This window comes from Rana temporaria, chromosome 3, assembly GCF_905171775.1.
Source record: "Rana temporaria chromosome 3, aRanTem1.1, whole genome shotgun sequence".
Taxonomy (NCBI): domain Eukaryota; kingdom Metazoa; phylum Chordata; class Amphibia; order Anura; family Ranidae; genus Rana; species Rana temporaria.
The window spans coordinates 37,853,716-37,874,097 of record NC_053491.1 but is presented as its reverse complement, the minus strand read 5'-3'; the positions used below and the strand labels follow the sequence as shown (position 1 = coordinate 37,874,097).

Sequence of the window (20,382 nt, the reverse complement as noted above, 5' to 3'; positions counted from 1 at the left end):
CCGGATAGGCCCAATATCTGGCCTAGCAGCCCGAGGCAATACAACACACGTCCACCCGTCTAGGTGCTTCGGCAGCTCTGGCCATTGATTTCAATGGCAGGGGTGGTTTAGGAGCGGTGTATACAACGCTCCCGCACCGCTCCAAAGATGCTGCTTGCAGCGCCCCAGTGTGAAAGCACTCCAGCTTTCACACTGGGGCTGCAGAAGAGATGGTTTACAGGCGTTTTTTCAGGCGCTATTTTTACTGCATAAAACACCTGTAAAACGCCTCAGTGTGAAAGTGGCAGGAAGAATAAGCATGTAGAGAATATGACCATGTAATCATTCGATTAGGAAGATACACAAGTGATACATCATGTAAACATCTATTTTAATTAATTAAACATGTCAAAAGAAGAAGCATTACTTAACAAATGCTTTCTAGGCGAAATTTGGTGAACTTGAATTTCTGCCACATTTTTTAAACGTACCTCTTTCTTCAATAACTCAACTTTCTCGAATAAGTGTTTTTTTCTATTAATAAGTATTATTAAATTGTATTAATAAATTGTATCGCTTCCTACTTTTTTCTGATAGCAGTGCCCTGAGAATGATTGTTGTAAAGCTGATGGTCATCTGATATTTCTTCTTGCCGAACTCCAAAATTCTGTATTTTTCAAGTGGACATCCAAGAAAAGTCAATGGGAATCCGAACAAGGCTCCAAATAAGTGTGTATTGGGCTTCATTCAGGTTGCCTACTGTAGTTAGATAGCCAGCTGCCAAGTGTCTTGCCTCCTTCTCTATGCAAGTTCGTGGGCTTTTTGGGGTCTGGCCTCCTGTCCCATGTATTATAAAAGGGCTGAGGTTCGAGTACCCAGAGAGCGGGAAAAGGAAATATTGAACAACGTTGCTGAAACCTGTGGTCCACCTCCGGAATGCCGACTCGTCGTTAAACCATAATGATGGACACCTCCACTCTGGATTTGCCAATTATGGACTTCACCCATAAGGACTTTACCTGTGCAGGTATGCTGGGGCAGCCGCAATTAGTATTAGTTAGGGGAAAGGATGTTGCATTTTACACGCTGAGTTTACAGTAAAGTTGTTTCAACTGCTTTGAGCCTGGTCTGAGTTTATTCAAAGGGTACGTCTTGGTTCTTGGCGTTTTCCTAATAACCTGGGTCTGTGAAAGCACTATGGGGTATGTGTAACATCACTACAATAGGTTAACTCGCAAGGCAAAGAAGAGGAGATAGTTGACGTGGGTAAATGAAAGGAAGAAATTTGGATACATTTTTAGGCATTTTGCCAAAGGCACCCCTGAAGAAACCTCAAGGCACCCCAGTTGAAAAAGGCTGGCCTAGACAACAGCAGAAGCAGATATAAGGCAGAAAAATCTATTTGTGTCCTTTTTCTCCTAGAAGCCACTTTGAAAATCCAAACTGCCAAAAATTCCACTGAAATTTAGATTTGGCATGGAACATTTATGTTTTATGAAATTCAAATCAGATCTAATGCCGCGTACACACGATCATTTTTCGGCATGAACAAAAACAACGTTTTTCCAACTTCATCATTAAAACGATGTTGCCCACACACCATCGTTTAAAAAAAATGCTCTAGCGCAGTGACGTACAACACGTACGAAGGCACTGTAAAGGGGAAGTTTCATGCGGATGACACCACCCTTGAGGCTGCTTTAGCTGATTCCGTGTTACAGCGTGATGAATGTGCTTACTCCATTATGAACGGTAGTTTTACCAGAACGAGCGCCCCCGTTCTCATAACTTGCTTCTGAGCATGCGCGGGTTTTTAACGTTGTTTTAGCCCACACATGATCATTTTTTTCAACCCGAAAAACGACATTGTTTAAAACGTTGTTAAAAAATGCAGCATGTTCGAAGAAAAATTATGTGAAGCCCACACACGATCATTTTAAATGACATTTTTTTAAAACAACGTTTTTTTCATGCCGAAAAATGATCGTGTGTACGCGGCATGACATTACCAAAATGTTGGGCCCAATTTTGTTGGACAGTACTGTACAACCAAATTTTTTTAGATTTGAGGTCAGAGACTCCCACCTCCCATTTTTCTAATTGTTCTTAGGGGTTATCTTTTCACTGTTGAGCACTTATAGGATATTGCTTAAGAAAATTTGATTTGATTTAGAAATGGTCTTTTGATTTTCTAATACTAAGGCCCCATACACACGATAGAATCCATCCGCTGAAAAATCCCAGCGAATGGGTTTCAGCGGGTAGATCCTATGGTGTGTACACTCCAGCGGATCTTTTTCCGTGGATATTTATCCCCTGGGATGGATTCCAGCGGATAAATATTTGCTGACATGCTAAACAAATCTCTCCGCTGGAATCCATCCCAACGGATGGATCCGCTGGTCTGTATAGACTCACCGGATCCATCCGTCCGAAGGGATCCCCCGCATGCGTCGTAATGATTCGACGCATGCGTGGAATTCCTTATATGACAGCGTCGCGCACGTCGCCGCGTCATAATCGCGGCGAACGGCGCGACATGTCATCGCCAGAGGATTTCGGCGCGGATTTCAATGCGATGGTGAGTACACTCCATCGCATGGAAATCCGCACAAACCCTCGAGAGGATTTATCCGCGGAAACGGTCCGCTGGACCGTATTCGCGGATAAATCCTCTCGTGTGTATGGGGCCTTAAAAGAGTAAAGGATTTTTTATTTATTTTTACTTACCTAGATGGATGCAGCATCTGTCCCCCGCCATCTCTGCACTGAGAACCGAGCGATCGAACATTGGCGATCACTGGGTTTTCAAAGCTCTGTGAGCAGAGAGCTGTAGACTGTCAGTCACAGCTCTCTGCTCCCTCCTCTCTCACTGGAGTGCTAGGCTGTGGAGGGGAGGGCCGGCTCAGACTCTCAGAGGCTCGCTGAGAGGCTGAGCCGGGTGTCGGTCCAGGCACCTGGCCGGTCCAGACTTTATTGTTTCGATGTTGCGGTGCCTGGACTGAAATCGGTGACGTCAGCAAAGAGCGGAAAACGGGTCACAGGAGTGTAAAACGAATTGCACTCCTGTGATCCATAGGAGAAGTACACCCAAACGAGTTCAGGTTGGACTTCTCCTTTAACTAGGTCAAATCAACAATTGTGTTTGATTATAGTAATGAAAAAAATAGAAGGAGCAAGATGGAACATTTTTCACAAACAATCCAAATTCTAAAAGTGAATGTGCTTTTTAATCGAATGTAAATTAAATTTTGAGGTTCTTCAAAACATTTGCCAAGTCTCTGATGGCGTTATGAAAGGTACTGATGAGATATTTTGCACACATATTCATAGCGAAATCTAATAGTATATGGCCAGCTTTAGTGCTGGTTTACACTAGTGGTTGGGGGACGGTAAAACCCCACGGTTGAGCCACGTTTTTTCTACCCCTTCCCTTAGCTGTAAAGGCAGCAGCTGGGGGTTTACACATACCGTAGATGTGATGCTTTGCTGCAGGAACTACTGCTCACTGAACGTATTCTATTCAAGTGAATGTGGCTGCATTCCAACCATGCCCAATGCACGCAGCTGTGGCACGGTAGCCTGGCATTTAGTGGGTTAAAACAGGATGATGAGGAGGCGATGTAATGTCTCCTCACCACCTGTCACATACACTCTGAAGAGTTCTTCAGAGAGCACCACAAATGTAAACAAGGATTTAAAATGGTTTTAAAGGCACAAGGTTTTTTTTTATTTTTCATTCTATTCTAATACTCACCTGAGCTCCTTCTCGATCCAGAGATGTGCACGAGAGCTGAGCTTCACTTGGGTCTCTCATTCCTCATTGGCTGAGATAGCAGCAGGAGTCATTGGCTCCTGATACTGTCCATCACAGCCAGTGAGCCAGTAAGAAGAGAGCGGCGGCCGGGCCAGGCCACGGCTCTGTGTCTCTTATGGACGTATAGAGTGGGGCTCGGAACAGAGTACACACCATTGCCCCCAAAGCAAGCGGCTTTCTATTGGGGGCACTGACTGAAGAGGAGGAGCCCAGAGCACCAGCTGGGTACCAGACAAGAGGAGGATGGGGTAAGTATGACATGTTTGTTATTTGAAACAATAAATCTTTAGGCCCCTTTCACAAAATCGTACCGATTGGACCCGCCTGTCCGTTTTTCAGCCACCCGTTTTTTAGCCACCCATTTCGGGCCACCCATTGACTTCTATGGGTAAGCGCATGTCAGCAATGTGTCCGCTTACACCCACCTGGCATCCGATCTGACAAGATCCACTGAAAACGAACAGATGGCGATACGTTTGCCATCAGTCCAGCAGGTCGGATCAGATGGGATCGGATGAAAACGGGGCTGTCTGTTTTCATCCGATCTCCCCATAGAGGAGAGCGGGGCTCTGACACGTCCATCTCAGCACAGTGAGCGGAGATGGACCTGTCATCCGCCTGATCAACGGAGATCAGCAGAGCGTTCCCCGCTGAGCAAGTGGAGTCCGTCAAAACAGATCTGCCCCGTGTGAAAGGGGCTTTAATGTCGCTTTAACCACTTCCCGACCACCGCATGTAGATATACGTCGGCAGAATGGCACGTACAGGCACATTGGCGTACCTGTACGTCCCTGCCTAGACGTGGGTCGGGGGTCCGATCGGGACCCCCCCCCCGCTATATGTGGCGGTTGGATACCCGCGGGGAGCGATCCGGGACGACGGCGCGGCTATTCGTTTATAGCCGCCCCATCGCGATCGGTCCCCGGAGCTGAAGAACGGGGAGAGCCGTATGTAAACACGTGCTTCACTGTGGCGGCGCATCGATCGAGTGATCCCTTTTATAGGGAGACTTGATCGATGACGTCAGACCTACAGCCACACCCCCCTACAGTTGTAAACACACACTAGCTGAACCCTAACTCCTACAGCGCCCCCTGTGGTTAACTCCCAAACTGCAACTGTCATTTTCACAATAAACAATGCAATTTAAATGCATGTTTTGCTGTGAAAATGACAATGGTCCCAAAAATGTGTCAAAATTGTCCGAAGTTTCCGCCATAATGTCGCAGTCACGAAAAATAATAAAACTATCCCCTATTTTGTAAACGCTATAAATTTTGCGTAAACCAATCGATAAACGCTTATTGCGGTTTTTTTTTACCAAAAATAGGGAGAAGAATACGTATCGGCCTAAACTGAGGATTTTTTTTTATATATATATGTTGTTGGGGGATATTTATTACAGCAAAAAGTAAAAAATATTGAATTTTTTTCAAAATTGTCGCTCTATTTTTGTTTATAGCGCAAAAAATAAAAACCGCAGAGGTGATCAAATACCACCAAAAGAAAGCTCTATTTGTGGGGAAAAAAGGACGCCAATTTTGTTTGGGAGCAACGTCGCATGACCGCGTAATTGTCTGTTAAAGCGACGCAGTGCCGAATTGTAAAAACCCCTTTGGGTCATTTAGCAGCATATTGGTCTGGTCCTTAAGTGGTTAAGCTGCCTATACATGAGTCATTTTGTCAGGACCTGGTTCGTCTGCTGGTGGCACTGTCATTCCTTGGACAGAAATCTGCAGTTTTAGTGTCCACCAGCAGGTGTCTCCCAACAGTCAGCAGGTTCCAGCAATCTGCTCCACCTGGTCACACCTGCTGAGAGGGTACCTAAAAGTTCCACTTTTGTTATTGCTCCTTGCATCAGTGTTTTGGCTGCTCCTGCCTTGTGCCCTGTTTGCCTTGTTGATGCCAGACTCTGTTGCCACTAACCCTTGATCCTGCCCTGTGTATCCAGTACCTTGTTGCCTTGTTCCATTCTCAGTCTTGTTTCCCTTCTTCCCATCAGCTCCTTCAGTTTTCCTTCTTCATTGCATAAATAAAATCGCCGTCCTTTTTTCCCCACAAATAGACATTTCTTTTGGTGGTATTTGATCACCTCTGTTTTTTGTTTTTTTTGCGCTACAAACAAAAAAAATTCAATTTTGAAAAAAAAAAGCAATATTATTTACTTTTTGGTATAATAAATATCCACAAAAAATATATAAAAATGTATTTCTCAGTTTAGGCCGATATGTATTCTTCTACGCTATTTTGGTAAAAAAATCGCAATAAGCGTATATTGATTGGTTTGCACAAAAATGATAGCTTCTACAAAATAGGGATAGTTTTATGGCATTTTTATTATAATTTTTTTTTATTATTAGTAATGGGGGCGATCAGCGATTTTTATCATGACTGCGACATTATGGCGGACACATCGGACACTTTTGTCACTATTTTGGGACCATTGTCATTTTTACAGCTATCAGTGCTATAAAAAGGCACTGATTACTATAAAGAGACAGAGATTGCCGCTCCAGGCAGGTCTTGTTGGATGCAAATCTTCTTCTCAGGAACTGAGGGTGCTAGCAATGCACATGGCAATTGAGAACAAAAGATGATCAGGACAGCCGCACTCCAATCCAACGTAACTTTAATGTAAAAAGCTGGAAACAGGCACTACAAGTCACAGCAACGGAACATAGGACACTGACACGTTTCACACTAACGTTAGTGTTTACTCATAGCTATGTGTTTACCCCTTGCCCCTTAACCACTTCCCGACGGCCGTACGACTATTGACGGCCGCATGGTGGTTCTACTTCTCTGAGGTGCCGTCAATTGACGTCCGCCCCTTTCCGCGTTCCCCGCGCGGGAAGCGGGGAACTTCTGTGCTGGCTGTGTCCCTTGGACACAGACAATCACAGATCGCCGTGAACGGCCAATCGGAGTAGCCGTTTGCTAGGCGATCTGTGCGGCCAATGAGAGATGATCTCATATGTTTACATATGAGATCATTTCTCATTGCCGGCTCTCACAGACAGCGGTGCTGTCAGGGGAGAGAGGAGACAGATCTGTGTCTCTTGTACATAGAGACACAGATCGGTCACCTTCCCCAGTCAGTCCCCTTCCCCCACAGTTAGAACACAATATAGGGTACACATTTAGCCCCTTCCTCACCCCCTAGTGTTCTTCCCTGCCAGTCACATTTATACAGTAATTAGTGCATATTTATAGCACTGATCGCAGTATAAATGTGAATGGTGCCAAAAATGTGTCAAAAGTGTCCGATGTGTCCGCCATAATGTCGCAGTCGCAATAAAAATCGCAGATCGCCGCCATTACTAGTAAAAAAAAAATAAAAAAAAAAATAATAATTCTGTCCCTTATTTTGTAGGCGCTATAACTTTTGCGCAAACCAGTCACTTATTGCAATATTTTTTTTTTTTTTTTACTAAAAATATGTAGAATACGTATCGGCCTAGACTGAGGATAAAAAAAAAAAAAAAAAAAAAAAATTGAGCTATTTATTATAGCAACAAGTAAAAAAAATTTTTTTTTCAAAATTGTCGCTCTGTTTTTGTTTATAGCGCAAAAAATAAAAACCGCAGGGGTGATCAAATACCACCAAAAGAAAGCTCTATTTGTGGGGAAAAAAGGACGTCAATTTTGTTTGGGAGCCATGTCGCACGACCGCGCAATTGTCAGTTAAAGCGACGCAGTGCCGAATCGCAAAAAGTCCTCTGGGCAGGAAGGGGGTTTAAGTGCCCAGTAAGGAAGTGGTTAAAGGAGAATTGTACAAAAAAACAAGATTGGTAAAACCCGCAAGTGCTTTTTTTACCACTACTATTCCTTTATGTTGGCTTTAAAAATTTACAAATGCAGCAATTTAGATTTAGAATGAAAGGTTTAGCACTGGGAAACACTTTTGGAAAGATAAAAAGTGCATTTTATATACATCTATATAGATCCGAACAAAATGAGGGACAAATAAGGAGGAAAAAGGGACAGAGGGACATTGCTCCAATTTAGGGACAGTCCCTCGAAATCAGGGACAGTTGGGAGCTATGAAGCTGCCCTATCTTACATATTTGTTTTTTTGGGGTTTGGATTTACTTTAATATAGACTAGCAGATGTAAAGTGTTATTAAACCCCCCCACCCATTTCCGCACCTACCGGCTCAACACTAAAATATTTGCTCAAAGATATAAAGACAGAATGGTAAACCTCCCAACTGCATTCTGTACATCCTTCTAGCAGCATTTCCCCAACACCAGGTGCAATTCCAATGCCTGGAGCAATCCTCCCACCTCCTACTACAAAGCATTACTGTCTATTCCAGGTACAGACTATGATGTAGTAGGGACGGCGGTGTGACAAGTGTTTGCAGCATTACAACCTGTCATGTAGCACTGCTGAGACTTGTAGTTCCATAGCAGATGGTAAGCCAAGGTTGGCTCGTCTATTGAGAAGTGTGCTTTAAAGCTGAACTCCGGGAAAGTAAAATCAATCCCTTGAATTGGGAGCTGATCCACATTGTAAAGAGGTAAATAGTAGAGCAGGTCTAGAGAACAGGATTTTTTTTTTTATTATTCTTTATTTAAACACCGAGGCCCGGATTCACATACATCGGCGCATATTTATGCGGGCGTAGCGTATCTAATATACGCTACGCCGGCGCAGCGCACAGATGCAAGCACAGTATTCACAAAGCACTCGCTCCCACTCGCTCTTAAAGATACGCTGGGTTTCCTCGGCGTAAGCCTGCGTAGGTGGAAGTGGGCGTGAGCCATGCTAATGAGGCGTGACCCCATGCAAATGATGGATTGAGCGTCATAAAGATACGAATAACGTACGGCGCATGCGCCGTCCCGTGGACACATCCCAGTGCACATGCGCAGAATCACGTCGGAACTACTCCCTAAGATACGACGGATCACTGCCTACGACGTGAAAGTAACCTACGCCTAGTCATATTCACGTACTACGTAAACGACAAAAGATACGACGGCTTGTGTTCCCTGGTCCATACCTTTTGCATGAGTTGCGCCTCCTATATGGGGAATAACTTTACGCCGGACGTACGACTTACGCAAACCGCGTATATTATGCGCCGGGCGCAACTACGTTCGTGAATCGGCGTATCTCCCTCATTTGCATATGTGCATAGAAAATCTATGGGAGCGGCAAATACGCCCAGCGTAAATATGCGCCCACTATACGACGGCATAGGAAAGTTACGTCGGTCGGATGAAGCCTATTTTCAGTTGTATCTATTTTTTTGGGCATGGCGCAGAGATGCAACGGCGCATAGATAGACTTACGCGGCGTATCTGGAGATACGTTGGCGTAAGTGCTTTGTGAATCCGGGCCAATGAAGTTTGAACATAGAGATGTGAGAGTCACTTCTACAGAATGACAAATGGTATTCACACAAAATGACAAGTGTGCGGGGACCGCCCTGTCATCTGCCGGCTCAGCGGGGATCAACGGAGCGATCCCCACTGAACAAGCGAATAATAAAGGAACGGATCCTTCGCAGTGGATTTGTAGGGTTCCCGCATCGTTACAGTGTGAACCGAGCCTTAGTGTCAGAATTTCCCGCCATATTATTGCAGTCCCGCTATACGTCGCTGATCGCTGTAACTATTATATAAAATAAATAAACAAAATATCGCTATAATGTTCACATAAACCAATCAATTCACGCTTATTGGGATTTTTATTTTGTTTTGATTTTTAACAAGGATATGTAGAAGATTTTTACAGCAGAATGTATACAATATTGTTTTCTTTATATATATATATATATATATATATATATATATATATATATATATTCGTTTATATTATACAAAATAAATAATAATAATAAAAAAAAATATCACCAAAAGAAGAAATCTGTATTTGTGGGAGGGGTCGGCACACGTTGTCTGTCACTCCGCTGTCTGCAGACACAACAATCCCGCCCCTCCCCGCTCCCCGGCCCCTCCCACCTCTCCGCATCCAGACCCGAACCGGCTCTGCCTCACAACCGGCGCTGATTGGCGGAGCTCGGCCGTCACGTGCCCGCAAAACTGCAATCTGTGTCTGGTGTGAGGACTGTCCGGAACAGCGAGAACCCTTCTCCGGAGATCCAGGGGCCACAGCCTGCGACATGCCGGGGGCCACACTTCTCACCACTCTCCTCACTGTCTGCCTGGTCCTGGGGGCTCAGGGTGAGTGCGGGACTGGATGGTGGGACTTCTCCGGGACTGTCACCTACTATTACAGGACGTGTGTGACCCCTGACAGGGACTGGCAGTGTATACTGGGATCCTGGTGGGACTTCAATGGTTCTGGAGGGACTTTGAGCAACAGGTGACACCAAGTGTCTTCATTGGGACATTGAGGGACAGGAGACGAGGGATCTGGTGGGACATTGAGGGACAGGAGACGAGGGATCTGGTGGGACATTGAGGGACAGGAGACGAGGGATCTGGTGGGACAGGAGACGAGGGATCTGGTGGGACATTGAGGGACAGGAGTTAATGGGTCTGGTGGGACAGCAGACGAGGGACAGGAGATGATGGGTCCGGTGGGACATTGAGGGACAGGAGACGAGGGATCTGGAGGGACAGGAGACAAGAGATCTGGTAGGACATTGAGGGACAGGAGACGAGGGATCTGGAGGGACAGGAGACGAGGGACAGGAGATGATGGGTCTGGTGGGACATTGAGGGACAGGAGACTATGGATTTGGAGGGACATTGAGGGACAGGAGATGATGGATCTGGAGGGACAGGAGACTATGGATCTTGAGGGACATGAGACGATGGATCTGGAGGGACATTGAGGGACAGGAGACTATGGATCTGGAGGGACATTGAGGGACAGGAGACAATGGATCTGGAGGGACATTGAGGGACAGGAGACGATGAATCTGGAGGGACATTGAGGGACAGGAGATGAGGGATCTGGAGGGACAGGAGATGATGGATCTGGAGGGACATTGGGGGACAGGAGACGAGGGATCTGGTGGGACATTGGGGGACAGGAGATGAGGGATCTGGTGGGACATTGAGGGACAGGAGATGATGGATCTGGAGGGACATTGGGGGACAGGAGATGATGGATCTGGAGGGACATTGGGGGACAGGAGATGATGGATCTGGTGGGACATTGAGGGACAGGAGACGATGGATCTGGAGGGACATTGAGGGACAGGAGACGAGGGATCTGGAGGGACATTGAGGGACAGGAGACGATGGATCTGGAGGGACATTGAGGGACAGGAGATGATGGGTCTGGTGGGACATTGAGGGACAGGAGATGATGGTTCTGGAAGGACATTGGGGGACAGGAGACGATGGATCTGGAGGGACATTGGGGGACAGGAGACGATGGATCTGGAGGGACAATGAGGGATAGGAGACGGGGGATCTGGAGGGACATTGAGGGACAGGAGACGATGGATCTGGAGGGACATTGAGGGACAGGAGACGATGGATCTGGAGGGACAATGAGGGACAGGAGACGAGGGATCTGGAGGGACATTGAGGGACAGGAGACGAGGGATCTGGTAGGACATTGAGGGACAGGAGACGAGGGATCTGGTAGGACATTGAGGGACAGGAGACGGGGGATCTGGTGGGACATTGAAGGACAGGAGACGGGGGATCTGGTGGGACATTGAGGGACAGGATGCTGTGGGTAAGGTTCCGGCTTGCCATGCTGGTAGATCTAGAAGTAACACTGTACACACTTTTTATTTACAAAATGTGCCATTATTTTCCTATTGTAGATCACATCTGTATACATAACATAAAATACAGAGACGGGAGAGCAGAAGATGAAGAACACGGAGAATTACATTGTATTCCATTATTAGATAACAACACAATGCTTTACAGTGTACAGCATTGTGTTGTTATCTAATAATGGAATACAATGTAATTCTTCATCTTCTGCTCTCCTGTCTCTCTATTACATGTTATGTATACAGACGTGATCTACAATAGGAAAATGCTGGCAAATTTTGCAAATAAAAAGTGATCCACCTTTGGTAATTCATTAGTTTCAGAGGGGTCTCGAAAATGTCAAGTTGAAAGATGGAACTCCTCGGGAATATTATTCAATGACCGATACAAATGTTGCTTTTCTTAGGATGGCATTTTGTGTCCTGGGAGGAGGTTCTGTCCTGTGTAGTAGGTCAGTCCTCGTTACCTGTGTATTAGCTCAGTCCTCCTTACCTGTGTAGTAGGTCAGTCCTCCTTACCTGTGTAGTAGCTCAGTCCTCCTTACCTGTGTAGTAGCTCAGTCCTCCTTACCTGTGTAGTAGCTCAGTCCTCCTTACCTGTGTAGTAGCTCAGTCCTCCTTACCTGTGTAGTAGCTCAGTCCTCCTTACCTGTGTAGTAGCTCAGTCCTCCTTACCTGTGTAGTAGGTTAGTCCTCCTTACCTGTGTAGTAGCTCAGTCCTCGTTACCTGTGTAGTAGCTCAGTCCTCGTTACCTGTGTAGTAGCTCAGTCCTCGTTACCTGTGTAGTAGCTCAGTCCTCGTTACCTGTGTAGTAGCTCAGTCCTCGTTACCTGTGTAGTAGCTCAGTCCTCGTTACCTGTGTAGTAGCTCAGTCCTCCTTACCTGTGTAGTAGGTGAGTCCTCCTTACCTGTGTAGTAGGTGAGTCCTCCTTACCTGTGTAGTAGGTGAGTCCTCCTTACCTGTGTAGTAGGTGAGTCCTCCTTACCTGTGTAGTAGGTGAGTCCTCCTTACCTGTGTAGTAGGTGAGTCCTCCTTACCTGTGTAGTAGGTGAGTCCTCCTTACCTGTGTAGTAGGTGAGTCCTCCTTACCTGTGTAGTAGGTCGGTCCTCCTTACCTGTGTAGTAGGTGAGTCCTCCTTACCTGTGTAGTAGGTCGGTCCTCCTTACCTGTGTAGTAGGTCGGTCCTCCTTACCTGTGTAGTAGGTGAGTCCTCCTTACCTGTGTAGTAGGTGAGTCCTCCTTACCTGTGTAGTAGGTGAGTCCTCCTTACCTGTGTAGTAGGCGAGTCCTCCTTACCTGTGTAGTAGGTGAGTCCTCCTTACCTGTGTAGTAGGTGAGTCCTCCTTACCTGTGTAGTAGCTCAGTCCTCCTTACCTGTGTAGTAGGTGAGTCCTCCTTACCTGTGTAGTAGGTCGGTCCTCCTTACCTGTGTAGTAGGTGAGTCCTCCTTACCTGTGTAGTAGGTCGGTCCTCCTTACCTGTGTAGTAGGTCGGTCCTCCTTACCTGTGTAGTAGGTGAGTCCTCCTTACCTGTGTAGTAGGTGAGTCCTCCTTACCTGTGTAGTAGGTGAGTCCTCCTTACCTGTGTAGTAGGTGAGTCCTCCTTACCTGTGTAGTAGGTGAGTCCTCCTTACCTGTGTAGTAGGTGAGTCCTCCTTACCTGTGTAGTAGGTGAGTCCTCCTTACCTGTGTAGTAGGTGAGTCCTCCTTACCTGTGTAGTAGCTCAGTCCTCCTTACCTGTGTAGTAGGTGAGTCCTCCTTACCTGTGTAGTAGGTCGGTCCTCCTTACCTGTGTAGTAGGTGAGTCCTCCTTACCTGTGTAGTAGGTCGGTCCTCCTTACCTGTGTAGTAGGTCGGTCCTCCTTACCTGTGTAGTAGCTCAGTCCTCCTTACCTGTGTAGTAGGTCGGTCCTCCTTACCTGTGTGATAATTGGCTCATTACCTGGCTTTTTATCTGATCTGATTTCAAAGGATTCGGAGTCGTTGAGGATTCCTGTGGAGGAGGACAATGGGGCTCTCCAGGTTCTGCTGATAAGTATCTGTGTTTACATGATGTATTATCAGTAGAACCTGAGAAGCCCCCATTGTCCTCTTTTCTCCTTTGGTGTCGTATTCAGTGATCGGGGATGCGGTGTAATCGCGCTGTCAGATGCTCATTTATTTATTTGTTTCATCCATTAAAGCTGACTATGTATTGGCAGAATTCCAAATGCAAATTCTCAGAACATTGGAGTATCATTCTCACGTAGTTCAGGATTTAGATTGCTTTTAAAGTATAACTAAAGGCAAAACTGTTTTCAGTTTTGGATAGTGGAGAGGGATTAGAACCTCTGTCAGCTTTTATTGCTGTCTGTGCCCCCATTTAGGAAGATTCACCCTCCTCTATTTGTCCTGTTTACTATCGATTAGTAAAAAAGAAAAAAATAAATAATAATTTTGGATTGCCGGTGTGTTATCATATTCTGCTCCCCATCGCAGAATGCTGCGGAAGTGACGTTGCGGGCAGCAAAATCAAACTGCGCATGCGCGATGCGTTCCAACTGCAGGTGCGATGCGTTCCAAATGATTTACGACAGTACACACCAGTGAACCCATCAGAATATGTCACGGAAGTGACAACAATAGACGGAGCGGGGGGGGGGGGGGGGGAGAGAGACATACAGATATAGGGATACAGAGAGCGTTAACCGGGGCTCAGGGAGGGGATTTCCTCCCCTATGTACATTACTGTCTCTGTATCTCTCTCTTTCTCCCCCCTCCCCCCCCGTCTATTGTTGTCACTTCCGTGACATATTCTGATGGGTTCACTGGTGTGTACTGTCGTAAATCATTTGGAACGCATCGCGATTGCGCAGTTTGATTTTGCTGGCCGCAACGTCACTTCCGCAGCATTCTGCGATAGGGAGCAAAATATGATAACACACCGGCAAAAGAGCAATAGAGGGGAAATCCCTATAAAGTCAGGTTGTCGCCAGAACTATTGTCCTCATTGGAAGATTTCCCCTCTTTTTTCAGGCAACCCAAAGTTATTATTATTGAGGACAATAGTTCTGGTGACAACCTCGCTTTGTAGTGATTTCCCTTCACTTCCTGTTTTGGCTATGGGACAGGAAGTGAAGGGAAATCTCCCCAATGCAACATAGATGGCAAAAAAAAAAAAAAAAAAAAAACTGATGGGTGTTAAAGTAACCCTCCTCTACTCTATCTAGTATTTGTCTCTGCTGACTTTTATAGCTAGATTCAGAGAGAGTTACGCCGGCGTATCAGTAGATACGCCGTCGTAACTCTGAATCTAAGCCCGTCGTATCTTTAAGTGTATTCTCAAAATGAGATACACTTAAATCTAGCTAAGATACGACCGCCAGCGCCGTCGTATCTTAGCTTTCTACTTAGGCCGGCCGCTAGGGGCGTGAATGCTGATTTACGCCTAGAATGCGTAAATCAGCGAGATACGCCTATTCACGAACGTACGCTTGCCCGTCGCAGTAAAGATACGCCGTTTACGTAAGACATACGCCGGCGTAAAGATAAAGCTGCTCCCTAGGTGGCACAGCCCATGCAAGGTATGGACGTCGGAACAAGCCTATCTTTTTACGTCGTTTACGTAAGTCGTACGCGAATAGGGCTGTGCGTAAGTTACGTTCACGTCGTAGGCAGTGTTCGACGTATCTTAGGCATTCTATCCGACACATGCGCACTGGGATATGTCCACGGACGGCGCATGCGCCGTTACTTTAAAAACATCAATCACGTTGGGTCACGAATCATTAACATAAAACACGCCCCCCCCATGTTCCTCATTTGAATTAGGCACGCTTAGGCCGGCCCATTTACGCTACGCCGCCGTAACTTAGGAGGCAAGTGCTTTGTGAATACAGCACTTGCCTCTCTGACTTACAGCGGCGTAGCGTAAATGCGATACGCTACGCCTGCACAAAGATAAGCTAGTCTTTCTGAATCTGGCTTTTAATGTTTTTTTTGTTTTTTTTTAACCAAAGATCCTCTTTACTCCCTGCCGACCGCACTGCACAATCGCGTACATCAGTGCCAGTGATTTTGGCTGAATCAGCTGATCGTCTGTGTCCAATCACACGCACAGTCCTGTGTTTACAAACCCACAGAACTCTGTGTACAGGGAACTGGGAAGCAGGGAGAGAAAACGGCCAGACTGGCTCCCACACCGGTTCAATGTTGGATGCTGGAGTGAACGGTCACAACCTTTCTCTAGCATTGGCGGATGCGTGGTTCCCATCCTGTGTGAGACTGTACAGCACTCGCAGGGTCGCTCGCAATATTTTGGCCCCAGTGGGTTTCCTGGCTCGTCCCTTCCGGGGTTGTGGGAATTATACCAAATTTTGTGGGCCTTCAGGTCCCGTACCAACGCCCCCCCCCCCCCCCAAGGGCATACCACCTCTGACCTCTGGTGGAGAATCGAGAGCACACTCTGCTCCCATATGTTTTTAATCTAAAGCGTTACATCAACTCGACATATAATACATAATATTCTTGCTTAAAGCGGAGCTCCACCCTAAAGTGGAACTCCCGCTGATCGGAACCCTCCCCCCCTCCGGTGTCACATTTGACACCTTTCAGGGGGGAGGGGGTGCAGATACCTGTCTAAAGACAGGTATTTGTACCCACTTCCAGCCACATAGTCTCGGGCAGACTGCGGGCAGGATGTCACCTTCCGCTCCCCTCCACCCCCGTTTGTGTTCTGGGAACACTCGGCTCCCAGTACTCAGCGGGAGGCAGGCGTAGCGCGACTCGCGCATGCGCCGTGGGGAACCGGGCAGTGAAGCCGAAGCACTTCACTTCCTGGTTTCCTCACCAAGGATGGCGGGGGGGGGGGGGGGGTCAGCAGAGTGACGAGCGACCGCTTGTCCTCTGCTGCAGATGGCGCTAGACTCCAGGACAGGTAAGTGTCCTAAAAGTCAGCAGCTGCAGTATTTGTATTGTATTTGTATGGTTAAAGCTTTAACCATACTCCTGAAGAAGGAAATACAGATATATTCTAAAAGGCAAGAATTTATTTAAATATCTAAAAGCATTATGGTGATAACATTGTAAATATGCTTAAGCATTTGCATATACATGTGTTTTATACAATTCTTTTTTTTTTTTTAATTTAAGAAAAACATTTAAAGCAGTTGTAAAGGAAATTTTTTTTTCCTTTTAAAATAACAAACATGTTATACTTACCTCCCACTGTGCAGTTCGTTTTGCACAGAGTGGCCCCGATCCACGTCTTCTGGGGTCCCTCGGCGGCTGTCTCTGGTCCTCCCCGCAAGTACTGACCACAGTCATGCGAGAGCGCTCGCATGGTGGTGAGTAATTGTGGGCGCGCTCCCGTGATACAGCGAGCGGCCATAGCCGCATTACTACTCTATATATACGCTTTAAGAAATTTGTGCCTCAAAAGTCCACTACAAGGGGATTTTGTTTTTCTTTACACATTGTTAGGCACACAGTTAAAGCGGTTGTATACCCTCTTTTATTTATATATATATATATATATATAATTTTTTTTATTACCTACAGGCAAGCCTATAATAAGGCTTACCTGTAGGTAAAATGAATATCTCCTAAACCTGTACGGTTTAGGAGATATTCACTTTGCATGCAGCCGCTGACGTCGGCGGCACATGCGTTTTGAAGGTCTGGCAGATGCTGCTAGACCTTGCTGAAAAGAAGACTCCCGCGTGCATGAGCAGGAGTGACGTCATCACGAGTGTCGGTGCCGCGAACCCGGAAGACACGCCGAGGGGAAAAATGTCAGCTCCCTCGGCGGTGACCGGGATCAGCAGCTGACGCCTCGTTCTGAGGTAAGTATTTCATAATGAGCTAGTATGCTATGCATACTAGCTCATTATGCCTTTTGCCTTACAGGTTTTCTTTTTTAATGCCCTAGATCAGGGCTCGACAAATCCCGGGCGCCAGGTCGCCATGGCGACTAGAAATAGGGTCCTGGCGACTTGGCTTGGAAGGGGGGGCAAATGTTGTTTTATTTTTTTGTGAGCTGGCGCCATCTGGTGGTGAGCCATTGGTATTACAAGTTATTACCACCAGATGTGTAAGCTGGCGCCATCTGGTGCATGTTTTGAGTTACAGAGGAGGTCTAGGGCTAGAATTATTGCTCTCGCTCTACCAATCGCGGCGATACCTCACATGTGTGGTTTGAACACCGTTTACATATGCGGTCGCTGCTCACGTATGTGTTCGCTTCTGCGCACAAGCTCGTCAGGACGGGCCGCGTTTCCTGACTCCTAACTTTTTTAGCTGGCTCCTAGATTCCAAGCAAATTTGTCAACCCCTGCCCTAGATGGTAAAGTGGTTGTTAAGCCACTTGGTAAATTACACCCAATCCTCTCTGTTAGAGTCCTATGCTGCAGTGTCTGTGCTTTGTAAAAAATATGCCCATTTCCTACCCAAATTCACAGTGCCACACATCAGGCAGAGCAGGGGACAGACAGAGGAGAGCTGCGGATGATGGAGGCACTTAAACTGACCACGGTGTCAGGGCTTACCAACCAAAGAAAGCTTCATATGTGTATAGAAAATATATATTTAATTTGGGTATAGCGTTGCACGTTAAAGTAGTGCAGGGCTGAATAGCAAAAAATGCCCCGGTCATTAAGGGGGGTAAAACCTTCCGGAGGGCAAGTGGTTAAAGGGGTTGTAAAGGGGGGGGGGGAATTCCCTAAATAGCTTCCTTTACCTTAGTGCAGTCCTCCTTCACTTACCTCATCCTTCCATTTTGCTTTTAAATGTCCTTATTTCTTCTGAGAAATCCTCACTTCCTGTTCTTCTGTCTGTAACTCCACACAAGTAATGCAAGGCTTTCTCCCTGGTGTGGAGAAAGCCTCTTGAGGGGGCGAGCAGGAGAGTCAGGACGCTCTCTACATTGCAGATAGAGAAAGGAGCTGTGTGTTAGTGGGCGTCCTGACTCTCCTGTAGTCCAAGGGAGGGGGCGAGCACGACACTCCATACCAGGGAGAAAGCCTTGCATTACTGTGTGGAGTTACAGACATAAGAACAGGAAGTGAGGGTTTCTCAGAAGAAATAAGGACATTTAAAAGCAAAAATGGAAGGATGAGGTAAGTGAAGGAGGACTGCACTGAGGTAAAGGAAGCCATTTAGGAAAAAAAAATGTACTTTTACAACCCCTTTAATGACCGATGATTGCTCAGTTCTTGGTATTCAGTGACCAAAGAATGATTATGGTCAGTCTGTCTGCTCTGCCCCTCCAGTGCTCACTGAAGTGCACAGGGGGCAGTAATGGCTGGCTCAGATTCTCAGTGGCATGCTGAGATGCTGAGCCAGCTACCAGTTTAGGCATTTGGGTGGAAACCAACATTTAAGTCGGGATCCTTTTGGTGTGGGTGGATTTCTGCCAGTCACAGGCTGTATCACGCCCCTCCAGCCTGTGTCTTACAATAAGAGGGAGGTGAAGCCTCCATTATTCTACATGTAATATCCCCCCCGCCATTGTGATTAACTGGTTAGTAGGAGGAGGGGGGAGTGGGCTGTCATTTACCACTGTGTATATGCCCACACAAATTTACCTTTACAACCCCTTTAAAGCGGGAGTTCACCCATTTGTAAAAAAAAAAAAATTCTCCCCTTAGCTTCCTGCTCGTTCGGTCTAGGGGAATCGGCTAGTTGTTTTAAAATATGAGCAGTACTTACCCGTTTTCGAGCTGCATCTTCTTCCGTCGCTTCCGGGTATGGGTCTTCGGGAGCGGGCGTTCCTTCTTGATTGACAGCCTTCCGAGAGGCTTCCGACGGTCGCATCCATCGCGTCACTCGTAGCCGAAAGAAGCCGAACGTCGGTGCGGCTCTATACTGCGCCTGCGCACCGACGTTCGGCTTCTTTCGGAAAATCGTGACGCGATGGATGCGACCGTCGGAAGCCTCTCGGAAGCCTGTCAATCAAGAAGGAACGCCCATTCCCGCAGCCCATACCCGGAAGCGATGGAGAGGATGCATCTCGTAAACGGGTAAGTACTGCACATATTTTAAAATAAATAGCCGATTCCCCTAGTAAAAACGAGCAGGAATCTAAGGGGGAAAAGTGCCCTCTAAGGGTGAACCCCCCGCTTTAAGGACTAGAGGAGAAAGTAAACAAATTGTACGGACGCATCCAGCTCTCCCTTTCATTTGTTTCATAACTTGAGTGTAAAGTGTGTCTTTCCTATAGAAAGGGACTGGCTCGATTCATTACTCCATAATGATTATTTTTCCCTAATTACTGTTATTTTCCATAATGAGTGTTGAAAACGAGAGCCACAAGGCTGAAAATAACAATTATTATGGCAGAGAACCTGACTGCGTTCTCGCACTGAATTGAGCCTATTTACAGTATTTTTCAGTTTACCAAGTTCTAAGACGATGACGTTCCCAAGTAACAATTGCTATTTTTGGTTCTCATGGTTGAAGAATGAAGATAATAGTTGTTGTGGAAAATAGTTGTTCTAGTTCAGTGAATCTGTATTCCTGCAGACGGGTCAGGACAGCATGGCAGGGTGTGCGGCCAGCTCTTTGCCACAATTGAGGCTATTTAAGGAGTCAGGCGGTTGGCCGAGTTACATGACGCCGTCTGTTTGGATTTGGGAGATGTGGTGTATTCCTTTAACTATTGATGTTCTCATCTGATGTCCTCTAACCAAAGACCCCCCCCCCCCCCCCCCACCTGCAGCATGACATTGCTCAGTTCAGTGTTCTGATGTATGAGAACACATAGAAAATGGCAGATGCATGCATGGGTCTCTACATGGGCACCTGTGATAGAGCGCAGTGCTGGGTAATGTTACTCCTAGATGTCCACAGAGATTAAAAATGTGACTTTAATTTATTAACCACTTTTATAC

At 46.5% G+C, this 20,382-nt stretch overlaps 1 protein-coding gene across 1 annotated transcript in view; it reads left to right on the top strand.

Annotated features, from left to right (window-relative positions):
• The first annotated feature begins 9,781 nt into the window (after window positions 1-9,781).
• MFGE8 (milk fat globule EGF and factor V/VIII domain containing) overlaps window positions 9,782-20,382 on the top strand; it is a 141,773-nt gene continuing 131,172 nt past the window's right edge. Inside the window, exon 1 of the mRNA XM_040342406.1 lies at window positions 9,782-9,991. Within this exon, the coding sequence (XP_040198340.1) occupies window positions 9,931-9,991 (61 nt within the window). The 5' untranslated portion in view covers window positions 9,782-9,930. The remainder of the gene's footprint in view (window positions 9,992-20,382) is intronic.